At 42.6% G+C, this 27,730-nt stretch overlaps 1 protein-coding gene across 1 annotated transcript in view; it reads right to left on the reverse strand.

The window, feature by feature from the left end:
- Positions 1-1,531: 1,531 nt before the first annotated feature.
- Positions 1,532-27,730, reverse strand: part of CWC22 (CWC22 spliceosome associated protein homolog) — a 45,857-nt gene continuing 19,658 nt past the window's right edge. Inside the window, exons 8-20 of the mRNA XM_060256857.1 lie at positions 26,492-26,545; positions 24,260-24,395; positions 23,962-24,168; positions 23,795-23,857; positions 23,341-23,442; positions 22,208-22,289; positions 20,727-20,787; positions 16,637-16,714; positions 12,732-12,884; positions 11,874-12,001; positions 8,887-8,988; positions 8,191-8,381; positions 1,532-2,378 (exon numbers count right to left, since the gene is read on the reverse strand). Coding sequence (XP_060112840.1) covers positions 1,789-2,378; positions 8,191-8,381; positions 8,887-8,988; positions 11,874-12,001; positions 12,732-12,884; positions 16,637-16,714; positions 20,727-20,787; positions 22,208-22,289; positions 23,341-23,442; positions 23,795-23,857; positions 23,962-24,168; positions 24,260-24,395; positions 26,492-26,545 — 1,947 coding nt within the window. The 3' untranslated portion in view covers positions 1,532-1,788. The remainder of the gene's footprint in view (positions 2,379-8,190; positions 8,382-8,886; positions 8,989-11,873; positions 12,002-12,731; positions 12,885-16,636; positions 16,715-20,726; positions 20,788-22,207; positions 22,290-23,340; positions 23,443-23,794; positions 23,858-23,961; positions 24,169-24,259; positions 24,396-26,491; positions 26,546-27,730) is intronic.

Genomic DNA, 27,730 nt, shown 5'->3' on the forward strand with positions numbered 1-27,730 from the left:
AGCCATGTTGGTCTGAAGCAGTAGAACAAAGCTTGAGTCCAGTGGCACCTTTAAGACCAACCAAGTTTTATTCAAGATATGAGCCTGTGTGTACATGAACACTTCTTCAGATACATTGAAATGGAAGTTAACAGTCCATACATATAGGCAGAGGGTGAGCAGCAAATTAGCATACAACACAAGGAAGATTTTTAATAGATGCAAAGACAAACAGGAGTGACAAGCTAAGTTTATATTAACTGAGACCCTGTTGTTACATTCCATTCCTCCATGCTTGAGAGAACCCAAACGGAGCGTAACAACAGGGTCTCAGTCAGTTACTCTTAGTATTATGCAATTAAGGACACATTTTCACATTAGTCTCCTATTTTGACATATTTGTTTCACTGCGTTTCCCCCCTGTAATTAAATCCAAACAAATGGTAACCATATAAACTTAGCTTGGTATTCCTGTTTGGTCTTTGCATCTGTTAAAACATCTCCATTATGTTGCTAATTTGCTGTTCACCCTCTGACTACATATGTATAGACTAGGGGTGTCAAATTCATTTGTTATGAGGGCTGGATCTGACATAAATGAGACCTTGTCAGACTGGGCGAGGTGTGTTCCAGTTTAAGATTAGGTAGCAGAGACATGAACTTTACAAAGGACACAGACAAACAAAGATTTTTTTAAAAATAAAACATGCTTAAAACATTAGCACTCATTAGTCTTAAAGGTGCTTTCTTGGTGTCTCTCCCATGGGATTGAAGGAACTAGACAAAGGATGCTCTGGCTTTTTCTTTCCTTCAGAGGAAGTGTGCATGTAAAAGAAAGCTTACAGCTTGAATAAAACTTGGTTTTAAAGGTGCTACTGAATTCAAAAGTTTGTTCCACTTCCCCTTCTGTTAGGGGAAAACTGTCCAGATCTAACCTTTACTTTTCAAATGTATAGCAACAATTTTATAACAGGCCTCATAGAGTTGTTCAATTACAAACAAAATCTGGCTTGCCCAAGAGGGGAAGTTATGATGATGGTGCCAACTTTATTGCAGATCCTTACATTCTGAAGAAAGTTTTACACTTTTATTAGCTGTATGGGCCAACTGTTGGTGTCAATTCACTACGACATTCAAATGAGAACCTAATTTGATCCAGAAAGCCTGTATGTAGGTCATGGGGTTTTTTTTAACCTCTCAAACGTTTTTTGAACAACATCCTACAGAAGGGCTAAACAAAGTTAGGGAGGTAGACATTATGTGATATAAGCCATTCCACAATATCTTCTGATTTCTGTAAAGGTTTCAAGTTCAAAGCAGTAGCTTACAATTTCTTGTTGAAAAACAAAAGGCAAACTCCATTTGCCAATGCCGTCTTTGCTTCAAGGCTTATATAATCACAGAACTGCGGGCGTGAACACTTTCTTTATACTGAAGTTATAACTATTCTGTGAATCTTCTAGTAAATAAAACTAACAAAACTCCAGCACTTTAGATAGCGTAAATAATATTTACAATTTGGGGAAGGGGGGGGTGATACTAAGTACGAAAATTCAATGTTTAAACATTTTTTATTAACAAAATAAACAGGGTTTGGTTTTTCTTTGACGCAAACACCAGAGAAGCAGAAGGTTTTAGCGGTCACAGCGATCATAAAAAGACATACTGAAAAGTTTATAAAAAGCCCAATCACGTTTAGAAAGAAGGACTTTATACAAAAGGAACTTTCTACAATATGGGACTTCAGAATGTTAATAAAAATTTACAGTTTGCATCTGAAGGAAAAACCATTTCATCGGTCTATCAGCATCACTTGCGCCTGCGTGGGGAATCCTCCCTGTGCCTTCGCCTATCTTCGTTTTTCCTTGACTCTCTTAATTGCTCAGCATATCGGCTGTGCTTCTGCAGGCTCTTCTCCGAGCCATTTCGATAACGCTCCTCCTCCTCATCCCTTGGACTAGGATAGTTATGGGATTTCTCTCTAGATTTTGATCTGTCTTTTCTCCTTCTGTGGGGTTCACTGTCATGAGTCCAGTGCCTGTCCCTGCCTTCATTATCTGAAGAAGAATTTCTTCTCTCTCCCCTTTTCTTTTTAGAATGACTGTGTCGGCTTTCTAAAGGAGTGGCACTTTCTTGATCCCTGTCCTTTCCACCCCAATAGCTGTTCCTGTCACTGTAATAATCTCGGTCGTAGGATGGTTTTTTTGAAGCATCGTCTCTCCGAGATGGGTCTCTTGAATTTCTGTCAGCGTCCCTTTCTGGGCTTCTCTCCACATCATTCTCCCACTCGGGTTGCCTCCTGTCCTTTTTCTTTTCAAGCTCTTTATTTTTACTTCCCGCTTTTCTCCTGGCACCCGTGTCGGCTGCTTTCTTCTTTTGAGACTTCTTCCTTTTCACACCTGAAAGTATAAGTACACAGGATTCTGCTTTTAAGTTTATTATCTTAATTCAATGCACCACAATATCATCATCATCATGGCTTTTTTTTGTAGCAGGAACTCCTTTGCATATTAGGCTACACCCTCTGATGTAGCCAATCCTCCAAGAGCTTACAGGACTAGTCTTACAGGGCCTACTTTAAGGTCCAGGAGGATTGGCTTCATCAGCGGGGTGTGTGGCCTAATATGCAAAGGAGTTTCTGCTACAAAAAGCCACTTTTATTATTATTATTATTATGCCTCAGATTCAATGGGAGCTCCTGTATCTTTTTGAGAGTTCCACCTCCTTGTCCACTGAATAGTAGGTGCAGCTGCATAACAATCCCTGGATGAGCTCCACCACCTATTTTTCTACAAAACGACCCCTATTATTATTATTATTATTAATTATTATTAAATCAATCACCCCATCCCATTCAGTGTGAGGCTCTGGACAATGTACAACATAACAATAAACAAAAACGGTCCATACACATTGAGACATTGAGTAAAACCAGTTATATTAAAAAGAAATTATAAACCCCAATGGTGTCTCATTTAAAGTGCTATTATTGGCTTGCATCCAAGTCACTGTGGAAGAAGAGTGCCATGAGCATGCTGACCTTTGCCCCCTGAAAGTCACTCTGTAGGACCTTCCAGCAACTTGTAGGTTCCTCTTGTTTACGCAACAAGACCTCTGGATACAAGCAACAGACTTGTTGTGGAGGTACTATGCTAATATGCCAATTTATCAAGTGCTTTCCTGGCTTGAGCTAATGATTTTTTCCCCCCTACGTTGGAAGTTTTCCAGTGCAAAGATGCTGTGTCTAGCTTCCTCTCCTGTTTAGACAAAGGAAAGACCGGGAAATACCTGCATTGTTAACACTACCACCTCCTGCATACTCCACTGCTTTAATTTCACAGCCTTTTCAACAACAAAGGTAGTTTAACTAGATGCAATTCAGCTCCTTTTGTTTGCAAAAAGCGTTCTTTCCTCCATTGGACTAAAAAAAAATCAAAGCTTTAAAAATACACTGGTAAGAAGAGAAAACTCTTTATTAGTAGAACAGAGCTTTTAATCCTCCAACAAGGGTAAGCTATTTGGTCAGTACTAAAAGCCTCATTGGAAGCCCTATGACGAAGGGGTCAGCTAATCTGCATATTCTAGCTGCATACAATTAGCAGCCTGAATACAATTTATGTACATCTGGTAAGTCTCAGAATATATTTGGTGAATATCAACATCGCCGCTAATAGCCAACTTGATGGTTAGGTGTCTACCAGCAGGACAGCAAGATGGCGCTACCTACTGACAAAATGGAGGTTTTTGTAGCCTTGGGGACTACCCAGCTATGGTGCATACTATCAGTTTTGAAGTTAAAAAGAATTCCAGTGCAAAAGACTGATCATGCTCAGCACTTGTTTTGAGCAGGAACGCACAGGAACGCAGTCCTGACTGGCTTGGCGCCAGGGGGTGTGGCCTAATATGCAAATGAGTTCATGCTGGGCTTATTCTACAAAAAGTCCAGTGTGAAAATAGCGATGTCAGGTGTGGGTGGCCTAATATGCAAATTAGTCCCTGTTGGGCTTTTTCTATTAAAAAAAAGGCTCTGATCATGCTCATTGCTTTCTCTCTCTGAGTCTTGAAGCGTTGAGGGCAAAGGGAAGAGAAGAGGCAAAACATTTGCTTGTTCAATCCTCTAACCACTAAGAGACCCCAAGAGACGTAGTTTGGATTTACTGCTTTAGGCCACAAGACTTGGCCAGTGAAACCCACTATACCCTTCTTGAGGCCTCTCACTACTCTGAACCTTTGGGGAGCAGAGGAAAAGGGAATCTCTAAGTCCTTACCTAAAATCACACCACCATGAAACTTTCATACCTCCAACTACACTCTCTCTTGTAGAGCAAAGGGAGAGCTTCCCACTGGTAACCTTTAATCATAAAGAAGCATAGCAACTGAGCTACAGAACTGGATTCTAGTGCGGGGGTGTTGATCTAATTTGTTATGAGGGGCGGATCTGGTATGAGACCTTGTCAGGCCAGATCATGCGTCTCATACAATGTAATGCCAGGTAGCAGAAATATAAACTTTATACAGGATATAGACAAAGAATTTTTTTTAAAAAACCCTCCTTAAAATAAAACATGCTTAAAACATTAGCACTTGTTGGTCTTAAAGGTGCTTTCTTTGCATCTCTCCTGTTTGATCCAGGGAACTGGGCAAAGGAAGCTCTGGTTCTTTCCTTCCTTCCCCAGGGGATGAGGAGGGGGAGGAGCCCTCAGCCAATAGAAGGAACAGAAGCTTGGCTCAATTGCTCTCCTGTGCAATTGAGGGAGCCTGACAAACTCTCTCCTCCCCCTTCCTCCCCAAGGGAGGAGTGTCAGCCAATGGAGAAAATAGAGGCTGTTCTGTAGTTCCTGTGCAATTGAGCAAGCCTGGCAAAGCAAGCTGTGATGCAGAAGGAAGCAGGAGAGAGGGCGAAGGAAGCAGATGACAGCCAGTTGCTTGGGGGCCTGATAGGAGCCCCCTGGGGGCCTCATCTGGCCTCCAAGCTGCATGTTCGATAGCCCTAGTGGTTCAGGGCTAAGGCCACTTTCAAAACAGGCTTTCTACTGCTGTTTCACTCCCAAAGTGCCAGGCTTTGGGGGGGGGGGTTGGGGGGAGATAAATTTCAAATAAGTCCTTGCATATTCTTCAATCCCCCCCTTGGTTTTCCAAACCACTTTTGATCTCATGTTTCTCTTTGATGTGAAATCCATTGACTGATGGCGAAGACTGTTTCCTTATATGACATTGCCTCTGCAAACAGGAGTCCTCTCTGATGACCTTGTGTCCTAGCAGCAAATTAGTTGTGTGAAGAGAGGCTGCTTTGCCTCTGCAGGATGAGCTCTGACTTCTGTAGTACGCTCCATTAAAGGGATGATTCTCCCTTTTCCTTCCCTCTGAAATCTCCTGTTCCTACCTTACTTCAGAGAAAGGCTAGGCAGCAAGGCAGGTGTGTGGAAATACCCTAAGGGAGCCAAGCTTTGTTCCAGTTACTAGCACTTTTCCAAGCAATCTTGTAACAAGGGCAATTATGTGTGTCTCATGTCAATGATTTTTCACTGCGGTTCTTCTCAAGTCTTACAGCCAAACTAGACAACATGGGTTGAGCCATTCTAAAGAGCTGCCGCTCCTTTAAATTGCACCTCAGGGGCACAATTCTTGTCAGGATCACCACAGAGCAGGAGAAGAGGATCCTACCATCCATCATGCCATCTTTTCCAAACTGTAACAGTGCCAGGGGTGTTATTTGTCCCCAGGGCTTTTTTGTAGTACCGGGCCTACTGTGAACTCCAGGAGGATTGGCTACATCAGAGGTGCATAGCCTAATATGCAAAGGAGTTCTTGCTACAAAAAAAAAGCCCTGATCCAAGCCATTATAAGCTTGTGCAACTAGCACATGATCTTCAAAGACGAACTTCCACAGTACATAAAATTAGGCCACGATCAGCAATAACATGCTGGAACAGCTATCCACTTGGGACAAAACGTCTTCACAGTTACAAATCTGCACAAAAGCACAATCTGAGTTCCAACCTTCAAACCAGCCTGGAGCGCTCTCGACTATCATTACAAATAAACAAATGAAAGTGGATTTCGCCTCCCTGTCTCACATCATTATGAATGCTACTGCATTTAATCATTTTGGCAACATTTCTGCTTTGTTACCCACCCCCCCAAATCAGAATATACTGCTGAGGCTATCAAAATGCATTGTTTTGACAATCTACTACTTTTCAGTGGGAGGAAAAAAGGACAAAACATCAGCGTAGAATGTACTAAAATTAAAAATATGGGAGTGGGAAGGGGAGCAGTGCTTACACCAGCAGACTGCAGCCTCAGTTAATTTGTCACCGAGGACTTACCTCTCTGGTTCCTATCTAGTTGCAGCTGTCTATGCATAAAGCCATCTGGCTCTTTGTTGAGATGCCACATCTATGACCTCACACTCCATTACGCCTCCCTCTTTAGTGCTTTGTTATAAATCCAATGTCGTAGATTTAGGCAACGCAAAGCAAACTTGCAACAAATTAAGAGGGCTGTTCCTCAAGCGTTCCTAAACTGCACCGTTGCAGTGAATGAAAAGATTTTTCAGCTCCTAAAATCGTTAATAAATTAATTTCAAACCAGCGTGCAGAATCCAACGGGCAGAAGCTCATGCTGGGGTATCATCTGTTCTCGCAACCGACTGTATTCTCAAGACTGGACTCGTGGGCGTTTTTTGGATTAACAATGCTCGCTGTAGTTCATATTAAATAGTTTAAAAACCAGCAGGGTGACTCTTACTAAAAAAAAAAAAATCTAATTATAAAATTGCCTTTATTGTATACTGTGCAGGCAGCAAATGGCTCTTGGAAAGGGCAGAAGAAAGCAAGTGGTATTATAACCTACCACATACGCTACTGTTAATGTTTTCTGTACTGGGATCTGTGTCTCCAGGGCCAATTTGATAAAAAATAGAATTCATAGGCATGCTGCAGCATCTGAGGGGAGTTCTGGCATACAGGCCCCTCCATAAGGTTTGACCACACACTGTAACCTGGCTCATGTTCATTATCACTGCATGAGCTATAGTCCATTCTGAATTTAATCCCCTTTGTACCCTAGATAATGAAATTCTTTGGCCACGTTTCAAAACGAACTAGGCGCTGAAATGAATTTAAAAAAATCCTAATTATTCGAGTGACAATATTTCAGTGTCATTAACTCCACAAGTGAGTAAACAACTTACACCAGGGTAGTGAAGAGGTTATGTTGGACTAGTATCTGGGACACCCAGGTTCAAATCTCCAGTCGTGCCACAGAAGCTTGCTGGGGAACCTTGGGCCAGTGACCACTTTCTCAGCCTACCCTACCCTACGGGGTTGTTGTGAGGATAAAATGGAGGAGAGAATGATATAAGCCCTTTTGGGTCTTCATTGGGAAGAAAGGAGGTGTGCAAATGAAATAATATTTCAGAGAATGAAGCAAGTTAGAGGATTCTCCCATCAGCCATTAGAGAAAAGGTCACTGTGATCTTCTGCATGCCAATCAGATGCTCTACTGCTGAGCCTTGGCTGCTCCTCTGGCTTTTCTCCACCTCAGAGGAGCAGCTGGTCTTTCTAAAGGGTCTGCATCTGCAGGAAGCACCCACTTGGAAAGAGCTGCCCCCATCATAGGAACATACCAACCAGGGCTTTTTTTGTAGCAGGAATTCCTTTGCGTTTTAGGCCACACCCCCCTGATGTAGCCAATCCTCCTGGAGCTTACAATAGGCCTTGTACCAAGAACTCTGTAACCTCTTGGAGTATTGGGTACATCAGGGGTGTGTGGCCTAACATACAAAGGAGTTCCTGCTACCAAAAAAGCCCTGATACCAACATTCTGTGATTTGTCCTCTGCCCCCAAGGCAGCCATTTTATGACGGGACTGACCGAAAATTCCAAAAGTGCCCGCAGGCTCAGCGTTGGGAGACCCCCCCCTTACAGAATTGTGGACGTTTGTATTTAATTTAACTTAAAAATCCACAGAGGAAGAGGAGGAAGTTACCCATATATTTCTGAATGGATTTCAGATCTCTTAAATATTCAGCCAGGCAGTTTTCTGTTTCATGATGCCCACCAATTCCAGTAATTTAAACAACTTTCAGACGCATAGGAAACAATGTGCCGGCTGTAGAGCCATTTCTATTTCCCCCTGCGGTGCAAATTTATAGTAGCGTGCAGAGTAAATTCTAAAAAAGGATAAATTATAGATGAGAGTTAATACTTGAATCACTGCTGTTCCTGCTGTCGGATGACGTTTCGCTCTCATTGGAAGAACCCGAGCTATCACTGCTGTCGGTGCCGCTGCCTGATTCAGAGGTTTCAGAGTCTGAGGAGGAATCAGAGGACTCCACATCTTGTTTCTGGGTCATAATCATTTTTGGTGCATTTTTCAGATGTTCACGTAGCTCATCCCTAAACAAATAAATTAGGCAGGTTTTAATCAGGCAGAAAGATATTCAATTTTGGATTTATATCCCGCCCTATACTCTGAATCTCAGAGTCTCAGAGCGGTCACAATCTCATTTATCTTCCTCCCCCACAACAGACACCCTGTGAGGTAGGCGGGGCTGGGAGAGCTCTTACAGCAGCTGCCCTTTCAAGGACAACTCTGCTAGAGCTATGGCTGACCCAAGGCCATTCCAGCAACTGCAAGTGCAGGAGTGGGGAATCAAACCTGGTTCAGATAAGAGTCACTGCACTTAACCACTACACCAAACATTAATTATCTTCTCCCAATTACGGCCCACACTGCAGCCAGTTATCTGTATCTCTCTGGACACAACAGGAGCACCTGAGAACACAGCCAGTCCTTATCCCCATAGCCTCACCCCGGAGTTCATTCTTTTTGTGACACTGAAGTGAAACAGAATCCTGAGAAGATCATTTCATAATAAAACGCAAAGCAGGCTTTCCTTACGTCAGTCCCCCAAGACCGATGGATGTGAAGAAATTGATGGCAAATCTTGTGTTTCTTGGGTTGTCCCGAGGCAAGAGCCCTTCGAAGAATGACTGCAGAGTTCTGTTAAAAACAAATGGAGCAGTCAAGCTACAGGTCGTTTTTCAAGATTTTGCATATAGCATACAATGAGCTTGGGGCTGATATGAAAGCGGTTTTTAAAATCCTCCTAAACCCCCACAATTCTCCAGGAAACCACAACAGATTAGTTTCACTTATACAAAGCTTAACAGATTTATTCTATGTCCAGCCTTCGTAAGTTTAAACATCTGGGAGCTACCGAATTAAAAGATTTTTTTCCCCCAGTCAGGCAGAACAGAAAAGTAGCTAACGCTCTCCAAAAAGAGCAGTGCTATGAAACTTGCAATGAACTTTAAAAAAAAAAATTAAGCAAAGATATTACTAATTTGTCCTGTGTTTTTGACCGTTGCGATGACACAAACATTCAAACAACTCATTGTCTTTTGCAGACATGAGTTTTATTTAATTTCATTAAGAAGAAGATATTGGATTTATATCCCGCCCTCCACTCCGAAGAGTCTCAGAGCGGCTCACAATCTCCTTTACCTTCCTCCCCCACAACAAACACCCTGTGAGGTGGGTGGGGCTGGAGAGGGCTCTCACAGCAGCTGCCCTTTCAAGGACAACCTCTGCCAGAGCTATGGCTGACCCAAGGCCATTCCAGCAGGTGCAAGTGGAGGAGTGGGGAATCAAACCAGGTTCTCCCAGATAAGAGTCCGCACACTTAACCACTACACCAAACTGGCTCTCTCATCCATTCTCTTAAATGGATGAACACAGAATATTATGGGCTGAATCAACATTTTGGGGCTTTGCTATAATAACAGCAAACTAGATCTATTTAAAGTGAATAATTGCTTTATGACTAAGCTAACCATGTACTGATTAAAACAACTGCCTTCCGTGAACATTTACTTCCCTTTGAAAGGGAGGAAGCAAAAGAGAGCCAGTTTGGTGCAGTGGTTAAGAGTGGTGGACTCTAATCTAGGAGAACTAGGCTTGATTCCCCACTCCTCCACATGCACCTGCTGAGTGACCTTGAGTCAGTCACAGCTCTTGAAAGAGATCTCTCAGCGCCTCCTACCTCACAGGGTATCTGCTGTGGGGAGGGGAAGGGAAAGGAGACTGTAGGCCATTCTGAGCCTCCGAGTTAAGAGTAGGGTATAAATCCAATCTCTTCTTCTTCAAAACTGAAGGGTTAAATAGCTTGCAGCCATTTAAACCTAAGAGCTTGCTGGGTCCACTGTGGAGCTGTTAGGTTTAAATCACTATGATCCATTTAACCCTTCTGTTTTGCTCCCCCCACTTTGAAACAGTGGGGAGCAAAGCTGAAGGGTTAAATGGATCGTGGCAATTTAATTCTTCCTGTGTGATCCCTGCCTCCTTTTCTCCAGCCACAGAGAGCTATGGCCAGGAGAAAGGTGGAAGAGAAGTTCCCTCCAGGGCAGTACCTGTCCCCTTTCCCCCGGTCAAACCAAGCTGTGGCTGGGAGAAAGGGGGAACTGAACTCGTCAGACCAGTTCAGGTGGGGTCCATTTGGGACATTTTTCTGAGGCAGTGTTGGCAATCCTATGCAGTAGTGGGGAAAGAGAAAGGAAAAAGATATGCAAAATGAGGCCTCTCAAACTTCTCAGGAAACTGGTTTAAGTCTGTCATTTAACACAGCATCACTGGTAAACATCAGCGGTTCATGACTTAATTAAGGGCTTCATTACAGGAAGGAGCTAAGTGTGAACTCCTGCTATGCCAGTGCTTATTCACTGTCTGGTCACAGGCCTGGGAGAGCCAGTTGTAAAAACATCTAGGCAACTATTTAATGACAACTGGCAACGTTTGAGGCTTTCTCCTGGGCTGGTGTCTGGAATGAAAGTGATTTGGGGAGGGAGGGTGAAGCTTTAGTACAGGTCAAGTTTGCACCTGTTATGAGTTAACAGCAGGGCTTTTATTCCGGAAAAAAAGAGGTGCTGGAACTCTCAAGAGGAAAACAGGTGCTCCTCTCAAGAGCATAGGTGCTCCTCATGAACCTTTAAACATTTTTTGAGAATTTTGTTTTCCACAAAGAGGTTCTGGAACTCCATTCCACCGTGTTCCCCCAGAAGAAAAAGCCCTGGTTGACACTAAAGGGCTGTATCTTCCAGATTTGACTCTACTGTGTTTCAGGACGACGCAGGACAGAAATGTCTTGCACTCTCAACTTTACAACAAGCATATCATTTGATGAAAAAAATCCAATAATTCCTATTAATCCCAAAGCAACGTCATTTCCTTCTGCCATTCCATTCTGAGAAGACATTAAATCTAGTCAATGCCACCTCTCAAAAGCGCCAAATGAGCAAACCAACGCCAAGGCTATCAGACTGCTGTAAAATGATTGGGATTCAGTCTCCCTTCAAAAGATACAATTATAGCCAAACCAGCAGATGTAACCTTCTGTTTAACTCAGATTTGGAATCAAGGCTTGCAGGTAAGAAATAGGATTAACATGCTTTGATAAGAACATAAGAGAAGCCATGTTGGATCAGGCCAATGGCCCATCCAGTCCAACACTCTGTTTCACACAGTGGCCAAAAAACCAGGTCCCATCAGTAGGTCCATCAGTGGGGCTAGAAGCCCTCCAATTGTGCCCCCCAAGCACCAAGAATAGAGAGCATCACTGCCCCAGACAGAGAGTTCCAACAATACGCTGTGGCTAATAGCCACTGATGGACCTCTGCTCCATATGCTTATCCAATCCCCTCTTGATCTAGCATGAACTTTTGTGGAATGGTGCTTTCTCCATCATCTGACAAACATTCTCAATGCATTAAAATTTATGCTACAACATAACTGGGCTCATCATTAAGGTGTAAGGACTCTTGATTGTTTTCTGAGCAACACGCTAACACAGCTATCCTGCTAGAAATGCATAATGTTAAGTTTCTACTCACTCGTCCTTTAACCTTGCATTAAGGTTGGGAAGTCCCATGTATTCACTGAGTTCCTGGAAGAATATTTTAACAAAAATCCTACTGGATGACGTGGTGGTTTCTTCGCTTAGGGTTATGCATTCAAGGACCTACACATTTTAAGAAAGTGGCAGGATATCATCAGTGTCCATTTCCTTCACTCCAAAGAATCCAGTTCATGTTTTATCTTCATACTGATGTGGTTTTCTTTAAGCATAACAAACTCCCAAGAGGTTTAAACAAAGTATCTTGACACTTGACAGCCCTTTAAATGCAAAGTCCTACACATGCACTAGGAGCAAACCTAAATGGGTCTACTCGGATTTTATTTAACTCAGCTCAATGTTATTCAGCCAGGGTTATTCCCAATGAAACAAAAGTCCACTAGCCCACTAAAGACTGACAACTACTCACTTCTCACAAAACCTCACACAGAAATAAATGTTAATTTTTAAAGTGCCACTAGACGTTTGTTACACTAGAACAGGCTAACATGGCTCCCCCATGCAATTATTCCCAGAAATGTATTCTTAGGACTGTGAAAACCTTTTCCGGCCTTCCTGTGTTCTGAGATGAGCTCTTTCAAATCACATACTGTCCAATTCTGTAACTGGAGATGCAAGGGATTGAATCTGGAACCTTCTGCATGCCAAGAGGCTCCACTCCTGAGCCACAGCCCCTCCCTCAAAGCTTTGCCAGTTCCATAACGGCTCACAATACACATTTTAACCAATTCGGTCTAATTTTGAAACATTTCAAAATATAAAACCACCAACAGATATCCAAACGTTTCAGAAACCAAAACGCTGGGATTTTTTGTTTTTGTTTCGTAATGCTTACACTCCACGGCAATGAATCTGTGTATAAAAGATGGGCAAACATCTTGGCGACGTTCCTCAACTTGTTTGTTTCCAGTCGGTGGATGGTATCATACTGCTCTTTGAAAATGGCTTCAAACGCTTCCATGTATTCTTTTTTCAACATACAGAACCGCTGAAATCATAAGACGTGGCTAAGACAATCACATGAAGGAAAGTGAATATGGAAACACCCTAGAGCAGTGGTGGCCAAACTGTGGCTCAGGAGCCATATGTGGCTCTTTCACCCATACTGTGTGGCTCCCATAGCCCCCTCTGCTCTGTTGGCTGGACTGGAGAAGGCATTTCTCTCTTTAAATCACTCTTCCAAGCCAAAACAGCCAGCAGCTTTGAATATGCATTTAAAGTTAAAGCAGCTTCCTTTCCGCCTTCCTTCCTTCCTGCTCTCAAGCATCTGATGTTTATGCCTTGTGGCTCTCAAAGATCTGACATTTATTCTATGTAGCTCTTGTGTTCAGCAAGTTTGGCCACCTCTGCCCTAGAATTACAACACCATGGTAAAGAGGCCTTTCTTTTGAGATACTACTAGTAGTAATAAAATGTCTTGTATATCGCCAAAGGCAGATACTAACTTGGACCAAAAGGAGCGTGAGGGAATAAAGGGTCATGCTTCTCAAAAGGAAAATCCATGACTCCTGCATGCACAAGAATGAGCTTTGTTGAAATTTTAGCAGAACTCCACCAGGAAGGCAGTCCACCCTTTGAACAAGCACGGTCTGAGGAGATTGCTAAAGGAGGATAGAGACTGCAGAGAAATTGCGGAACAAATTCATTGTGTCAATATTCACACTCAAAGTGCCAGAGAGAACTAAACTGCTCAAATGTCTTCCCCCCACAAAGCAATTTCAGTGTAACAGAGGACACAAATTAAAGTCACTAATTAGTCACTGGACCTGGACAGCATACTCCAAAAGCCGTTAAGCAAACTTATAGTAAAATTTGATCTCTTAACAAAAATATGTAGCTTGACACTAAAATCAGCCCCGCTACAGAGGTTTAGAAAATAACCAAGAGGGAATTGGGGAGGGGAGGGGTGAAAGCGCTGATATAAATTTATGGGTGTGTTAACTTGTCTGTCCTACGTAAAAGTGGAAAGTATTATTAAAGTCAGAATAGTTAAACACAACGTTGAACAGCCTTTGTTGCCAAGGAAGAACCAGCATGGCTTTTATAAAGGTAACTCTTCTGAATCATCAACTTGAAGAATTCTTTCAGCATGATGATAAGGATGATCTGGTAGATATTACATAATTGGACTTCCAAAAACACTTGGTTTTGTAAGTAAATGTGGCAGTCAGGGGATAAGAGGACAAGTCCTCATGCATCAGTAAATGGTAGGAGTAAATGGACAATTCTTACTATGGAAAACAAGCACAGTCCCTCCCCCCGCCACACAAAGAACCTGTGTGGTTTAATTAGTTCCTAAGCTATCTGGAAGTAAGGGGGTGAAGGTGGCTAGGCCTAGAGATGTCAACAAATTACCAAGGATGGTGAGAAACCAAGGAAACTGTGATCAGATCTGTCCAAAGTGGGTGACTGCACAATGACATAGCAAATGAGATACAGTGTGAGTGAAAAATGAGGCACATTGGGGCAAAAATCCCTAACTTAATACAGTCACTGATGGGGTGTAAATGGTTCTGCTGAACCAGAAAACAGATCTTGAGATTGTGATGGACAGCTTAACAAAACGTCAACTTAATGTGCAGCAGCAGCGGAAAATGATGAATTCCAGCCTAGGGATTATTAGAAATGGGAATGAAAAACACAGTGGCTATGCTGCCATATTTGGAATGCTGCAAGCAGTTCTGGTTGTCTCATCTCACAACAGCGATGAGCCAGAAAAGGAAAAGAAAAGAAGAGGACAATCAAAAAGTTAGATCACTTTCCTTATAAGGAAAGAAATGTTTGGGGCTTTTGTGAGACACATACAGAAAATTTCTCCCTCTGTATTCTCTAGATCAGGGGTGGCCAAACTGTGGCTCAGGAGCCACATGTGGCTCTTTCACACATATTGTGCAGCTCCTGGAGGTCAAGGAGAAACTTAATGCAGACTTACTCTCAAGTAAGCATGCTTAGCATTGGGACCTCAGTCAGCCTTTGAGTGCTGACCCATGGATAGGTGACTATTTCTGCCATGTGTGAAGGAAGGAAATAGGAAGGCTTGCAAGCTCTTCACCACCATAGAAGTTGCCCAGAGACCTGGAGTGGGGAAAGTGAGCACAAGAGCCAAGGAAGCCACTGGAAGGAGGGACGGAAATAAAGAGGGCAGTGAGGGTTTCCCCTCAGTTTCACAGCTCTTGTAGGAGCTGTATTTACTAATCTTGGTGTCAAGGCAAAGAGAGATGCATAATGATGCAAACAGTGGTTAGTGATTTATTTGATACATGTGTATTTCCTTCTCTCACTGGTGCCAAAAATTAATTTCCTAACCTTTCCTTATGCTGGTCTTATGGGAACTGTTATTCCCAGCATTTTTTTAAAAATTCTGCTAGCATGGTTGTATTATAAAGTGCTTACATATGCATGTTATCTTTCTGTACAACGAAAGTATTGAGTTTTAATAAAGTCATGTCTGTAGTATTAGTTCATCTCTTGTGGCTCTCAAAACCTAACACTTATTCTATGTGGCTCTTATGTTGAGCATGTTTGGTCACCCCTGCTCTATGCCATGCATATGCATGAAGGTTTACACAGTTATGCATGACTTGAAGAACTTATTTTTGTCTCTCACACTGGTGAAAGTGGCGATGAGAAGAAGAATCAGGAAGCACAGAAGACAAAACTTCACACCAAGTACAATTACCAAATGGAATGATGTGGTGAAGCCCCCTACTTAGATGGCTTGAACAGGGGATTATACAATGGTTATCAGCCACAATAGCTTAAATAGAGCATCTGCATTCAGAAGTTCATGGCCAACTCTGAACACCAGCTGCGAGGAGGCAACAGGGAAGGACCAAGGCTTTCATGCCGATTGTTGGGCTCCCAGAAGCATCTGGCTGGCCACTCCAGGGAACAGGACACTGGGATAGATGGCTCTTTTGTCTGAAACAGTAGGTCTCTTTTTACAGCCTGAATTTTTTATACTGTGAATGATGCAGGGGGAAAAAACAGGCTTTCTTCAACGGAAAGTTATTTTCACCTAATAGGAAATACCTATTTAAAGTTACACTTCTCCAGCTAAAGCGATACTAAACAGGTCACCGTTTTCAGGGTCAACAAGAACTGAAAGAATGGATATACTGCTTTCTGCAATGTGTAAGAGGGAGAAATTAATCTCTCCTTGTAAGAGAAAGGTCAGCTGAAAACAGCCAATTGTAATTAACTTTTTCTATCATCATTTCTTCCACATTATCAGCACTTGCCACTAAATACCAGAAAATGTCCCATGATAAAAGCAACATTATGCAAAATGAGAGACGGAGGAGAAAATTGTATTGGGGCGGGGGGGGCAGGATTTCCAGCAAAGAAAAAGGACCAAGAAAATCTTGGCTTTCATACTGAAGACTTCCAAAACATTCCACTATTTTTTCTCATTTTACTGTTCTCTTACCACCTTTAAAAAACAACTGCATGCTCTATTTATATTACTATTTATTTTAACAATCTTATTGCTGTTCTTTTTATAACTAAATAAATAAAACTGAACATTCAGGGACAGGGCATAAAATTTCTCTACTTGAAGTATGAACAGACCCTACTGAAAAGTTATGATTGAGTTGAAGTGAACTTTTATGAGATCCCCTCTGACCTATAAATGTTCAGTCCCAGATGCCATACACCAACTGAGACTCGACATGCGGGGTTATCAGCCCTCCTGACTAGAATCTGCATCCTGCTTCATCCGCTAAGAAAGTGACTCACCCCAGCCAGTAAGCCGAAGAATTTCTCGTACGTTCTTTGCTGAGCACAACAGTCGAGAATCATGTTGCATAATTCTTTCTGTTAAGAGAGAAGGAGGAACTTGTAAGAAGAAAATCTTGCATTGTGCAGGGGGTTGGACTAGATGACCCTGGAGGTCCCTTCCAACTCTATGATTCTATGAAGATTCTGCAAGCCAACCAAGAAACTCAAGTTCTACATCAGAAAAATCAGTGAATGAGCATGGCAGGTATTCGTTTTATACAAGCAAACACACAATATGCAGTGCATTAGACATGTAAAATAATGCTATACTCTACAAAAATTTATTTTATTCAATTTTTAGCCCACTCTTCCTGTAGAACAGGCTCAGGGTGGGTTACATCATAAAAACAGTCAACAGTGAAAACAGTACAAGACTAATTTAAAATATACAAAATCTAATATTTCAAAGACTAAGATGGCAGATTCCGCCTCACAGACGCGACCTATTGTCCAGGTCCAGCAGATCTCGTAGTGCTGGGAGGGAATGAAGGGGGAGGCCGGTAACAAGTGATGCCCATTGCCTCAGCTGAAAATCTGACAACACTGCTAAGTTTCAACATGCGGAAAGCCATCCCAAAGAAATAATTTGCACTGCAGTTCTAAGATGCTGCGGGAAAGATCTAGGACGGCAACTTAAGAGATATTTTTATAGCCTGTCTTTCTCAAGGAGGATTACGTAATGCAAGTCAGCACCATCAATAGGATGAGGAGACATCTAACAATTAATGCAATGAGACTAGGATAGTGAAAATCTGCAACCAAAGGGACATGCTGCTAGTGTACCCCTGGTACCAACACAGTTACCAGAACTTAGCAGCAATTAGAGAGCCAGTTTGGTGCAGAGAGCCAGTTTGGCGTAGCAGACTCTCATCTGGGAAAACTGGGTTTGATTCCCCACTCCTCCATAAGCAGCTGCTGGAGTGACCTTGGGTCGGTCATAACTCTGTCAGAGCTGTTCTCTCAAGCATAGTTTCTGTCGGAACTCTTCCAGCCCCACTGACCTCATAGGGTGTCTGTTGTGGGGAGGGGGGGAAGGAAAAAGAGATTGTAAGTGAAGAGCGGGGTATAAATCCAGTCATTATTTTATCTCCTCCTCCTTCACTGTGTTAAGAAGAAGTAGGACCCAGTTATCACTCTAAACTTTCAAAGTCTAGGGCCCTACCCCTAAGATCAGCTCATCCTCAGTGATCAGGCAAGAGAGTTATTTCTTATTTTATTTATAGTCCACCTTACAAAAACTCACAGGAGATAACTTAAGCTGTACCCATGACTCCTGCAGGATCAGAAAGAAGAAGACTGCAAATTTATACCCTGTCCTCTCTGAATCAGAGACTCAGAGCAGCTTACAATCAGAGACTCAGAGCAGCTTTACAATCTTCTTCCCTCACAACAGACACCCTGTGAGGTTGGTGGGGCTGAGAGGGCTCTCACAGCAGCTGCCCTTTCAAGGACAACCTCTGCCAGAGCTATGGCTGACCCAAGGCCATTCCAGCAGCTGTAAGTGGAGGAGTGGGGAATCAATCCCGGTTCTCCCAGATAAGAGTAAGCACATTTAACCACTACATCAAACTGGCTCTCTCTAGATAGCTAGCCATATGCCAGGACTGACCTGGGGACCTCAGGCAAGCTGGAGCTGTGATTTCCCACAGTGCCACACCTTTCGTCAGCATCTTTACCAATCTGGCATATATCTCTAATTTCAAAATCAAGGACCCCAGACGCCCCACATCATCTCTTCTGGCTCCACCTCCAGTTCATTGTGTGGCTGGAGGAATGTTCTGGGGCCCACGAGATTCAGCCCCCTCTCTTTGCTGCTGAGGGGAATTACTTCTTCACCCAAAAGGAAGTACTTCTTCACCCAAAGGGTGATTAACTTTTCATTGTTCTGCAATAGAACACTGCAGTCAATTGGTTCCTATTCAATAAAACGGGGCAAAGTGCTGATGCTGTTGCTAATGAAGCCAGCATGACTCACAGAACAAATTGCTTTTTACTCTCTTAACTGCAGTTATAATATTTTAATATCTCTCAGGGGCTGAAGTAATTAAATATTTTAATATTTGATTAAATATTAGAATGATTTCTAGTGGAATCTCTTGCACAGCCATGTGGAAGAAAACAGATTTGGCTATAAAGACACTCTTGCTAGCTTTCCCCCTCCCCAAAAACAAGCAAGAGGCTAGCCCTAAAGTGCCGGTCTTCCAGATTAAACATTAAAATGTTTTCACTTTTTTAAATAGGATTGGCCAGCCAGAAGTCATACAGCAGCTTTAGCTGCAAAATGCAGCATTGAGGCTGAATTTTAATCTTTCAATCGATGAACTCTTTGCTTTATGAAATCGCCGGCAGAACTGCGTGCGTTAAAATGAAACAAAAACCAAACTGCTATCAAGGCTATTTTGTGAAGCCCTCTTCTCCAATTGAACCAGATCTCTTCAAAACTATCCTTCAATCCATATAAAGGATGTATAGAAATAAACCAGAATTAAGCCAAAATTGTATCTGTTTTCTTCTCCTGTTAGGTTTATTAAACAGTGGCAAGACTGTGTGGTGCATTGATTAAGAGTGTCAAATCAGGAACTGGAGACCCAGGGCCCAATCCTCACACTAACAAGGAAACTTGCTGGGCGATCTTAGTTCAGTCACACACTTGCAGCCTAACATGCCTCACGGGGTTGGGGTAAGGACAGAACGGAGGTGAGGAGAACTTGTGTAAATTGCCTTGGGTCCCCCCTGAGGAGAAAGGCAGGGTAAAAATAAAATGAAGTTAGACAAATATTTGGAGGATAAGCAGCAATCCCATGGGATCTGTCTCATTTCCTCTTTCCAGAACAACACCACATCTTTACTGTATTACAAGACTAGTGCAGACCCAATACTCTCAGTCATAAACAATCATTACGACACTGGAAACAGGTCACAGGAGCAAATGCTTCTCTTCCTTTATGCATAAACCCTGCCCTCCCTCACCGTTGACACTAACCAGGTTTCCTGTTATCACGGTGCAACTCTCTGAAAAAAACATTTTAGCTTACTCTTCACTTCCAGAGAAAGTAGACACATGGTTTTAGGTGTGGCTTTGAAAGTGTCCAGACTCAAGCTCGTGCCTGGACTTAGTTCCCCCAATGTGTCCCCCCCCCCGACTCTGGAGCTGGGACACTTGGCTGGTCCATGGCCCTCAGAGGGAGGGAGAAGCACCAGGGAACAGGCTGGCTGGCATACAAGGGAATCTACAGGAGCCAGCCAGCAGACGACTGAGGAGGAAAATCAGGACCAGGGAACTAGCCACAGCTGGGCCAGGACCAGCTGTAGGGGCCACGGAGCATATGGGGAAGGGTGGATAATTGGCTCCTCAAGGACAGAGGAGGCAGGAGGAAGACCAGAGAGGGAAATAAAAGGATGGTTTTGCAGACAGGCCAGGGAGGAAGGAAGCAGCACAATGCCAGAGGGGGATGCAATGTGTTGTTGTTCCAGGGCAGAAAAGGCAGGACTAGTACTCAGCTGGTGTCCTACTTTACCCAGTTCTGAGACCTAAGGAACTCCAACACAGAAGGCACAATGGGAGGGGGTGGGGGGAGAGAGAAGCGACCTCATGGAAGTGGGCACTCACAAAAGGTCCCTGGCTTCTTACTCCTTGACTTTGGCCAGTGGGTGACAGTCCTGTAGGACTATTTAATACTAAAGTCAGCAACAAACTCACACAACTCATGGCTTTCCCTTTAGCTTTATAAATGGAATTGCTTTATGTTGCTTGTTTATTACAGTGCTCCAGCAGAGAAGACACGTTTGCACATAGAAAGGACATTGTGTGATTTTTCCACCATCTATTTCAGGGCATGTTACTGGTAAGAAAGAAAAACTACAAAATTTATTACTATTTGATTTACTAGTAATGTTAACAAAAAGCCCATCATTCTGGAAAAGATGTAACTACACTGAGATATGGGTATTAACTCACATGCTATGTAATGCAATGAATTTTGTTAATAACTGAGTGAGAAAATGAAGATTTCTTCCAGAAAAAAGAAAAGAAATTGTAGAGAATTACCGTTTGGCTCTCAGGAAAATCCATCTTCAGCAATTTATGAGCACATTCTTCAAAGTCTAAACTGTTTGGGAGGGACAGAAAAAAGCACATTGACTGTCAAACGCAATGGCTTAGAACTCTTCTATACAAAATTCTGCTGTTTCTGCATCAGAAGGGTGAATGTTGCAAAACCAAAAGAAATATTGCTAAAATACGGGAGGGAGGAAGGGAGGAAGGGAGGAAGGAAGGGAGGAAGGGAGGAAGGGAGGAAGGGAGGAAGGGAGGAAGGGAGGAAGGGAGGAAGGGAGGAAGGAAGGAAGGAAGGAAGGAAGGAAGGAAGGAAGGAAGGAAGGAAGGAAGGAAGGAAGGAAGGAAGGAAGGAAGGAAGGAAGGAAGGAAGGTCAGCTGTGTTCCAGTGTTTCTGCTATGAGAGATCTCTTCCTTCTCCCTTTTTTACTTTCTTCACTTCACTGATTGAATACATCTCTATCGCACAGACTTTTAAGATCCACTGCAGTAAGTATGTTCACATGAGTCGTCTGTAAGAAGTCCCTTACAGATAAAATTATATCAATCAGTACTGTCCCATGGCAGTGGAGTGAAAACTCGCTATTTTGTCTGTGATGTCATTAAAAATATCAAAGTTATCTACAAGGCCCTTTATAAAGCTCAGCTAAGAAATAATTCTCATCAGCCCTTTTTGCCGTTCTCAACATTTTCACAGGCGACAGAGCCAAAACTAATAGATTTTCAGACAGACTGAAAACAAGATGACTCTCATTTGTGAGTCATTATTGCTACTACATCATATTAAACAGAAATGGTAACTAAACAAATGAGAACATTATGCTGCCTTCCGAATAAATCTCAAGTGTTTTCGGGACGCTGTCCCGTAAGAAACATTAGTCTCTGATTTGGAAAAAAAGGAGTCAATTAAAAGCATCCCAAAGCCTGCAAAAAAAGAAAAAAAAGCAAACCTCCTCAGAACCCCCCTCCCCCAAAATATAACTTCCTTCTCTTAGAATCATAAGAGTTGGAAGGGACCTCTAGGGTCATCTAGTCCAACCCCCTGCACAATGCAGGAAACTCACAAACACCTCCCCCTAAATTCACAGGATCTTCATTGCTGTCAGATGGCCATCTAGCCTCTGTTTAAAGACCTTCAAGGAAGGAGAGCCCACCACCCCCTGAGGAAGCCTGTTCCACTAAGGAATCACTCTAATGGTCAGGAAGTTCCTCCTAATGTTGAGCCGGAAACTCTTTTGATTTAATTTCTTGAAAACATACTGGCTAGATATTACATTTTTACCTCAGGCTTTAAAAATAACACTCACTTTCTTTCAGCTAATCCTAAAGAAATGTTAACTGCTTGTACTGATTTTTAAATCCAAGTATTCATTGGGAACCTGAATGTAATCCTCACACATTGAACACATTGCTACTTCGAATAATTTGTAATCAGTGCAGAGGAATCACAAAAGGACTGTTAAGTGTTTTATTACCTTGACTGAATTGCAAGATAAATAGTTCGCCGAAAGGAGACCAAGTTAATTTCTGTTTTATCATGGATAGTCACTTTTTGTCCTTGAAGAGAAAAGAGCACGGAATTTTATGATAAAGCGTTCAGGGAGAACCGATCAAAATCCACACATTACAAATATGCTATTTGTATATGTATAAAATAAGATACAACGATGTGTAGATAATTAATCCATGAAGACATAATTTAACGCCAAATGTGTCTGGCTTCAAATTATAATAGCATTAAAAATTGAAGCACAATAAGGAAGTTAAACTACTGCCGCCCCCCCCCCCCCCCACTCACAACCAATACAGAAAAATGTATCAATCTATCTCTGTTCTGCTCAGAGGTGTACTACAACTGAACCAGCCTTGCAAATACTTTTGCAGATGGTACTGGTCCATAAATAGCTCTAAACTTATTTTTATTTATTTGATTTATATCCCGCCCTCCCCGCTGAAGCTGGTTCATTTTCAATCCGTTAGATGAGCTTTTATCGTAATGGAAGCTATCTTAGTTTCTCTAATTGTAGCACCTTAATTATTAATACATAACAGCTGTTTTATCTAATTTTAACCTAATTTACAACTGTAATTTAATTGTATTTTAATTTGTCTTATTGTATTGATTGTATTTTACTGAAATCATGGTTGTTCCATGTCTGTGAGCCGCCCTGAGCCTGCCTTTGGCGGGGCAGGGCGGGATACAAAAATAAATTTATTATTATTCTTAATGGACACCTTCAATAAGATAAGTTCAGAGACATTAAGACCCTGCTAATTCTCCTGGACCTCTCAGTGACTTTGAGGTACCACTGACTATGGTATCCTTCTGGACTAACTGGCAGAGATAAGAAGCAGGGGCACACACTTGGAGTAGTCTCAGTTATGTCTGGCTGACTGGTGCCAGAAAGCAGCACTGAGGTGCAGCTTACTTAGCTGTGTATGTTCTAAATTTTTTAATATCCACTGTGTTCCAACACTTCCCCAATGTATGGCTGATTTGCCAATTAATAAATGTTAAAAGTTAAAAATTAAAAATTAGCATACCTCACCTTGACAGCAAACCATAATTACCCAGAGCCTCTGGACCTGCTTCTAGCTGTGCACCTACCTTCTTCATCCTCTTCCTCCTCCTCTTCGTCTTCCTCCTCCTCCTCACTACTTCCGGCATCCTGACCGGTTCCTGAGTCACTGTCGCCTTCATCAAGAATTTCTAAAAATACAAAACGCTTAACTAAATAAACACCAAAAAACAGATGCCTTCCAAACTAAGTACTGGCGGCTGCTTCAAGCAACCCCACGTAGTCTTAATTCCCCACGGGACACAGAACTTTAACAAAATACACGAGTGCAATAAAGAATGCAATAATTCTTTTAAAATGACACAATTGCACAATTCTTCCCCTCCTGGTCAAAACAAAGACAGTTTGCCTTCTGAAACAAGATTTTAAAATCACCAGGTTTTTTTCACTATGCAATCACTTTATTATTCCCAAGTACTATACCAAAACATATTTTATTAATAGAATAACACTGGAAAGCAAAGATAAACTTGAACTACAAACCTTTCTTCAGAGCTTTGTACTTCTCTTCATTCTCCATAAAGTCAGGATCCAGCTTGAACACATCTTCAGGAGAAAAGAAGAGAAAATTAGGCAAGTCTCTTTTTAAAAAAAATGCTCTGCTTTGAAGGATCCAAAATGAAAAAGGATTATTTCAGTCTCACACTTACTGAGAATGTCGTCTGGATTATAATCATCTTCCAAAGGCAGCATGTGAGTGAACTGATCCTCCTCCTCCACAAGATCCAGCCCATCTGGAATGACTGGGTGATCCTTGAATCCATCTTTGCGCACCGCAAACATGACCTCTATCATGTACTGAACCCGCTTGTCGGTTTCGGATTCGTGGAGAACGTGACGAAGGCGATCAAAGATGGCTGCGGTTTTTTTAAACAATACGATAAAATGAAAGCGAATTCAATAAAACAGCAGGAATCAAGAAGGAAAGTGTGCCAGCGATATACATACCATTAATACCTCTAGGAGACACTTCTGTCAATCTGAGGCCACATTCCTTTAGGAATCCAATCGCTACTTCAATACTGTCGTCAGTAGGTCTTTCCAGAAGCAATGTAAGCATTTCCAGACACAAAACCTCGTGAGCCTTGCCAGGAAGAACAAACACCACAGAAAGGGGAGGTGTTATTACACATTAAGTCTCTTTCTCACTTTCTACACCATGTGCATTTGAAGAAACAGGGCATTAATCATGCAAACAGTTTCATTAGCAGCAGGAGGCACTTCAGGCGTGTGTTTCTCAAAGAGCAGCCCACTCCTGTTGATCAGGGATATTGCAAGGGATCTAGCATAGAAGCCTGCCGATTAAAGCAGGAAGTTCTCCTAGGCACACACGTGTGTCTGAAGCAGTCCTCCTCTGTTATCAATAGCTGGCAGCTAAAGTTTAACAGCAGCCATAGTGGAATAAAGTTAAGAGTCCAGCTGCACCTTTAAATCCAACAAAGTTTTATTCAAGGTATGAGCCTTCATGTGCACGCACGCTTCCTCAGGGGTAAACATAATAACATAAGAGAAGCCATGTTGGATCAGGCCAATGGCCCATCCAGTCTGACACTCGGTGTCACACAGCGGCCAAAAAACCCAGGTGCCATGAGGAGGTTTCTTCAGTAGGGCCAGGACACTAGAAGCCCTCCCACTGTGCCCCCCTCAAGCACCAAGAATACAGAGCATCACTGCCCCAGACAGAGTGTGCTGTCAAGTTGCGACCAACTCATGGAGACAAGGCAAGGGATGAGCAGTGGTGGTTTACCATTGCCTTCCTTTGCCCTAGTAGTCTTTCTTGATGGTCTCTCATCCGAGTACTAACTATGGCTGAATTCAGACAGCCAATATGGGCTGGCACAGACACCCCTCACAGCTGGATTAAAATGGCATGTTCAAACGCACACATCTAGGCTCTGGCTGGCTCTCACCCTGACCTTATCCTCCGGCGCCTCTATGCTGCTCCAAAAAGCCACCAATTACTAATTGCAAATCTCTGAGGTGCTTCCCTGTCGCCTTTCCGGGCTGTCTGAACAGCTGGGAAGCACCTCCCAAGCACACAAGCAATGTGAATGCTCCTCTGAGGTGCACCAGCCTGTCCCTCTTCTGGCAGTGGGGTCTGTGCTGTCTGACTGCCCTGGAATGCCTCTACCTATGCCAGCTATATCCTGAGCCTGGAGGTTGCCAACTCAAGCTGCCCGTGTGTACCCAGCCTATAACTGACCCTGGATAGCTTGCAAAATCTGCTGAGATCAGACTAGCCTGGGCTATTAAGGCTGCTACAAAGACAGTCACACTGCAAGTCTAGATATTTCCATGATTCTATGAATCAAAGGCTGAAGGGCTAGCAACATTTGCTCTGTCCCTGGCAGAGTTCCTCCTTCCCTATACCCCGCAAGCTGTGAACTTCTACATATTGTGCACAGGATTCAGTACGAGATGCAAACAGACCTAAAAAACTAGTCAAAGAGACATGGGGGGTTGGATCCTACCAGCTTTTCCACTTGGTTTCCCTCTCCACTGTAGCCACTGTCCCATTTAGCTTTAGTTTACATGAATCCTACAATTCCCAGCATGCCCTTTTCAATTCCAATAGCTCCCCCCATTCACAGGTGGGAAAAAAATGGCAGAATACAGCTCCCTAACGGATCATGTTCCAGGAGCCATACTAAATCCTGTAGCATGATTAGACTAAGAAGTTAACTTAATTCTCTTGTAGAATATATAAGGCATGAAAATCAAGTTAGCGAAATGCTCAGGAGTGATATTTTCTGCTAAGAAACTCAGTCACAACTTGTTCCGGATACACAGCTCTGTCAACATTTTGAACATTTCTTAAACCTGACTGGTAAAGTACTGGATCTCTAGCTCCACCACTGAAATTACTGAGGCAGGGTCAAACAGCTGCATGGGGGAATTAGCTGCAGGATCATTTTTAAATATCAGCCACAGCCTACACTACAAAGCCACCCTACTTGGGTACCTAAGAACAACTGTGGAGTAAGGGCTCGATTACCAGCCCCCCCCCCCAAAAGAGGGGTGAGCAGGTGTCCAGGATACCACATATAACCAACACAAGACCTTGAAGAGCCTCCTTGCCTCTCCAATTCACCACTGTGATCACGGACAGAATATCACAGCAGCTTTGGAAAGCTAACAATAAGAATTATAGCAAATCTGCTACCATAAAGAACACCTTACCACATTCTGATTCATAAGATGGGCAACAAACTTGGAAGCTGTCAGACAAAGTTGCTGCAAAAAAACACAAAAACAACCTATTAGTAGGAATAACATGTCCGTTAGATTTTCTGTCCTTTTGCATTCCAAAGGTGCTGAGCAACTTACACAAATATTTAAAATTCCATGTTTTAAAAAATAGCCTCTCCCATGTTTGCATTGTGTATGCATGTTTGTGTATGTGCATGCATATTTGCCTGGGTCCCCCTCCCCACAGCTCTTCTTCCTCTGGATAACTGTGCACTTTGAAGTGGGGGACAATCTGCATCATTCACAAAAACATTTCACAGAAATTATGCTCTGAAGATTCAGTGTGCTGCCCACAATTTGACACTTGCTATACAAAGAGTGGATCATGAAAGCAGTTCCCCTCCTCCAAATGACAGGTTGATTTTTTGCAGTGAACGAACTGTGAAAATTCAGTGGAACCAGGCTTTCCTAAATGGTTCAGTATGCAACATATTTGTCAGCCACTGAGCACTGTGCAAACTGCAAGAATATGGTTTTCTTAAATGGATAACAGCGGATTTCAAAAAAACTCAAACCTATCACCACTCAATTCTCATCCCTACGCGAGCCAGTCGCATACCATTTTTGCCCCACCAAGTGGAGATCTTACCTACCCGCACAAAGGGAAATATACTAACAAAAGCATTTCTACACGCTGAATACACATTAAGACATTTTGAAAAACATGCTCTTTCCAGCTGTTTTCCTGTGGAGGGCACTTTCTCCTACACCACATCCTGAGACGGAATACGAAAGGGAAAAGTCAATACAGCAGTTCTAGGAAAAGGGGTCTGTCAATTGACTCAGTGGCTGCAAGAAAACATCTGAACCACACATGAGTTCCTTAGATCAAGGGGGAACAAAACTTAAGCAGGTACCAGCTTTTCCAGGAATAATTAGAAGCCAAAAAGCGCTTATTCAGCTAACAGCACTTGTATTAGGGCCATCTGGATAGCAGCACTTAGAAAGGAGTCTTTTAACAAGCAACAGAAGGACTCCATGGAAACAAACTTGCCCCACCTTGAACTGCCTACTACTTCCCATCCACTTGCAAACAAAAACAAAATATTACATTGCCGTATTTGGGAACTGAACAGGGAGAGGGGAAGGAAAAAGGGGTGGGTGTTATTACCATTTTATCTACAAGAACAACATATATTTAAAAACTGCATTAGGTATGTATTCAAGAAG

This window comes from Heteronotia binoei, chromosome 16, assembly GCF_032191835.1.
Source record: "Heteronotia binoei isolate CCM8104 ecotype False Entrance Well chromosome 16, APGP_CSIRO_Hbin_v1, whole genome shotgun sequence".
NCBI lineage: Eukaryota > Metazoa > Chordata > Lepidosauria > Squamata > Gekkonidae > Heteronotia > Heteronotia binoei.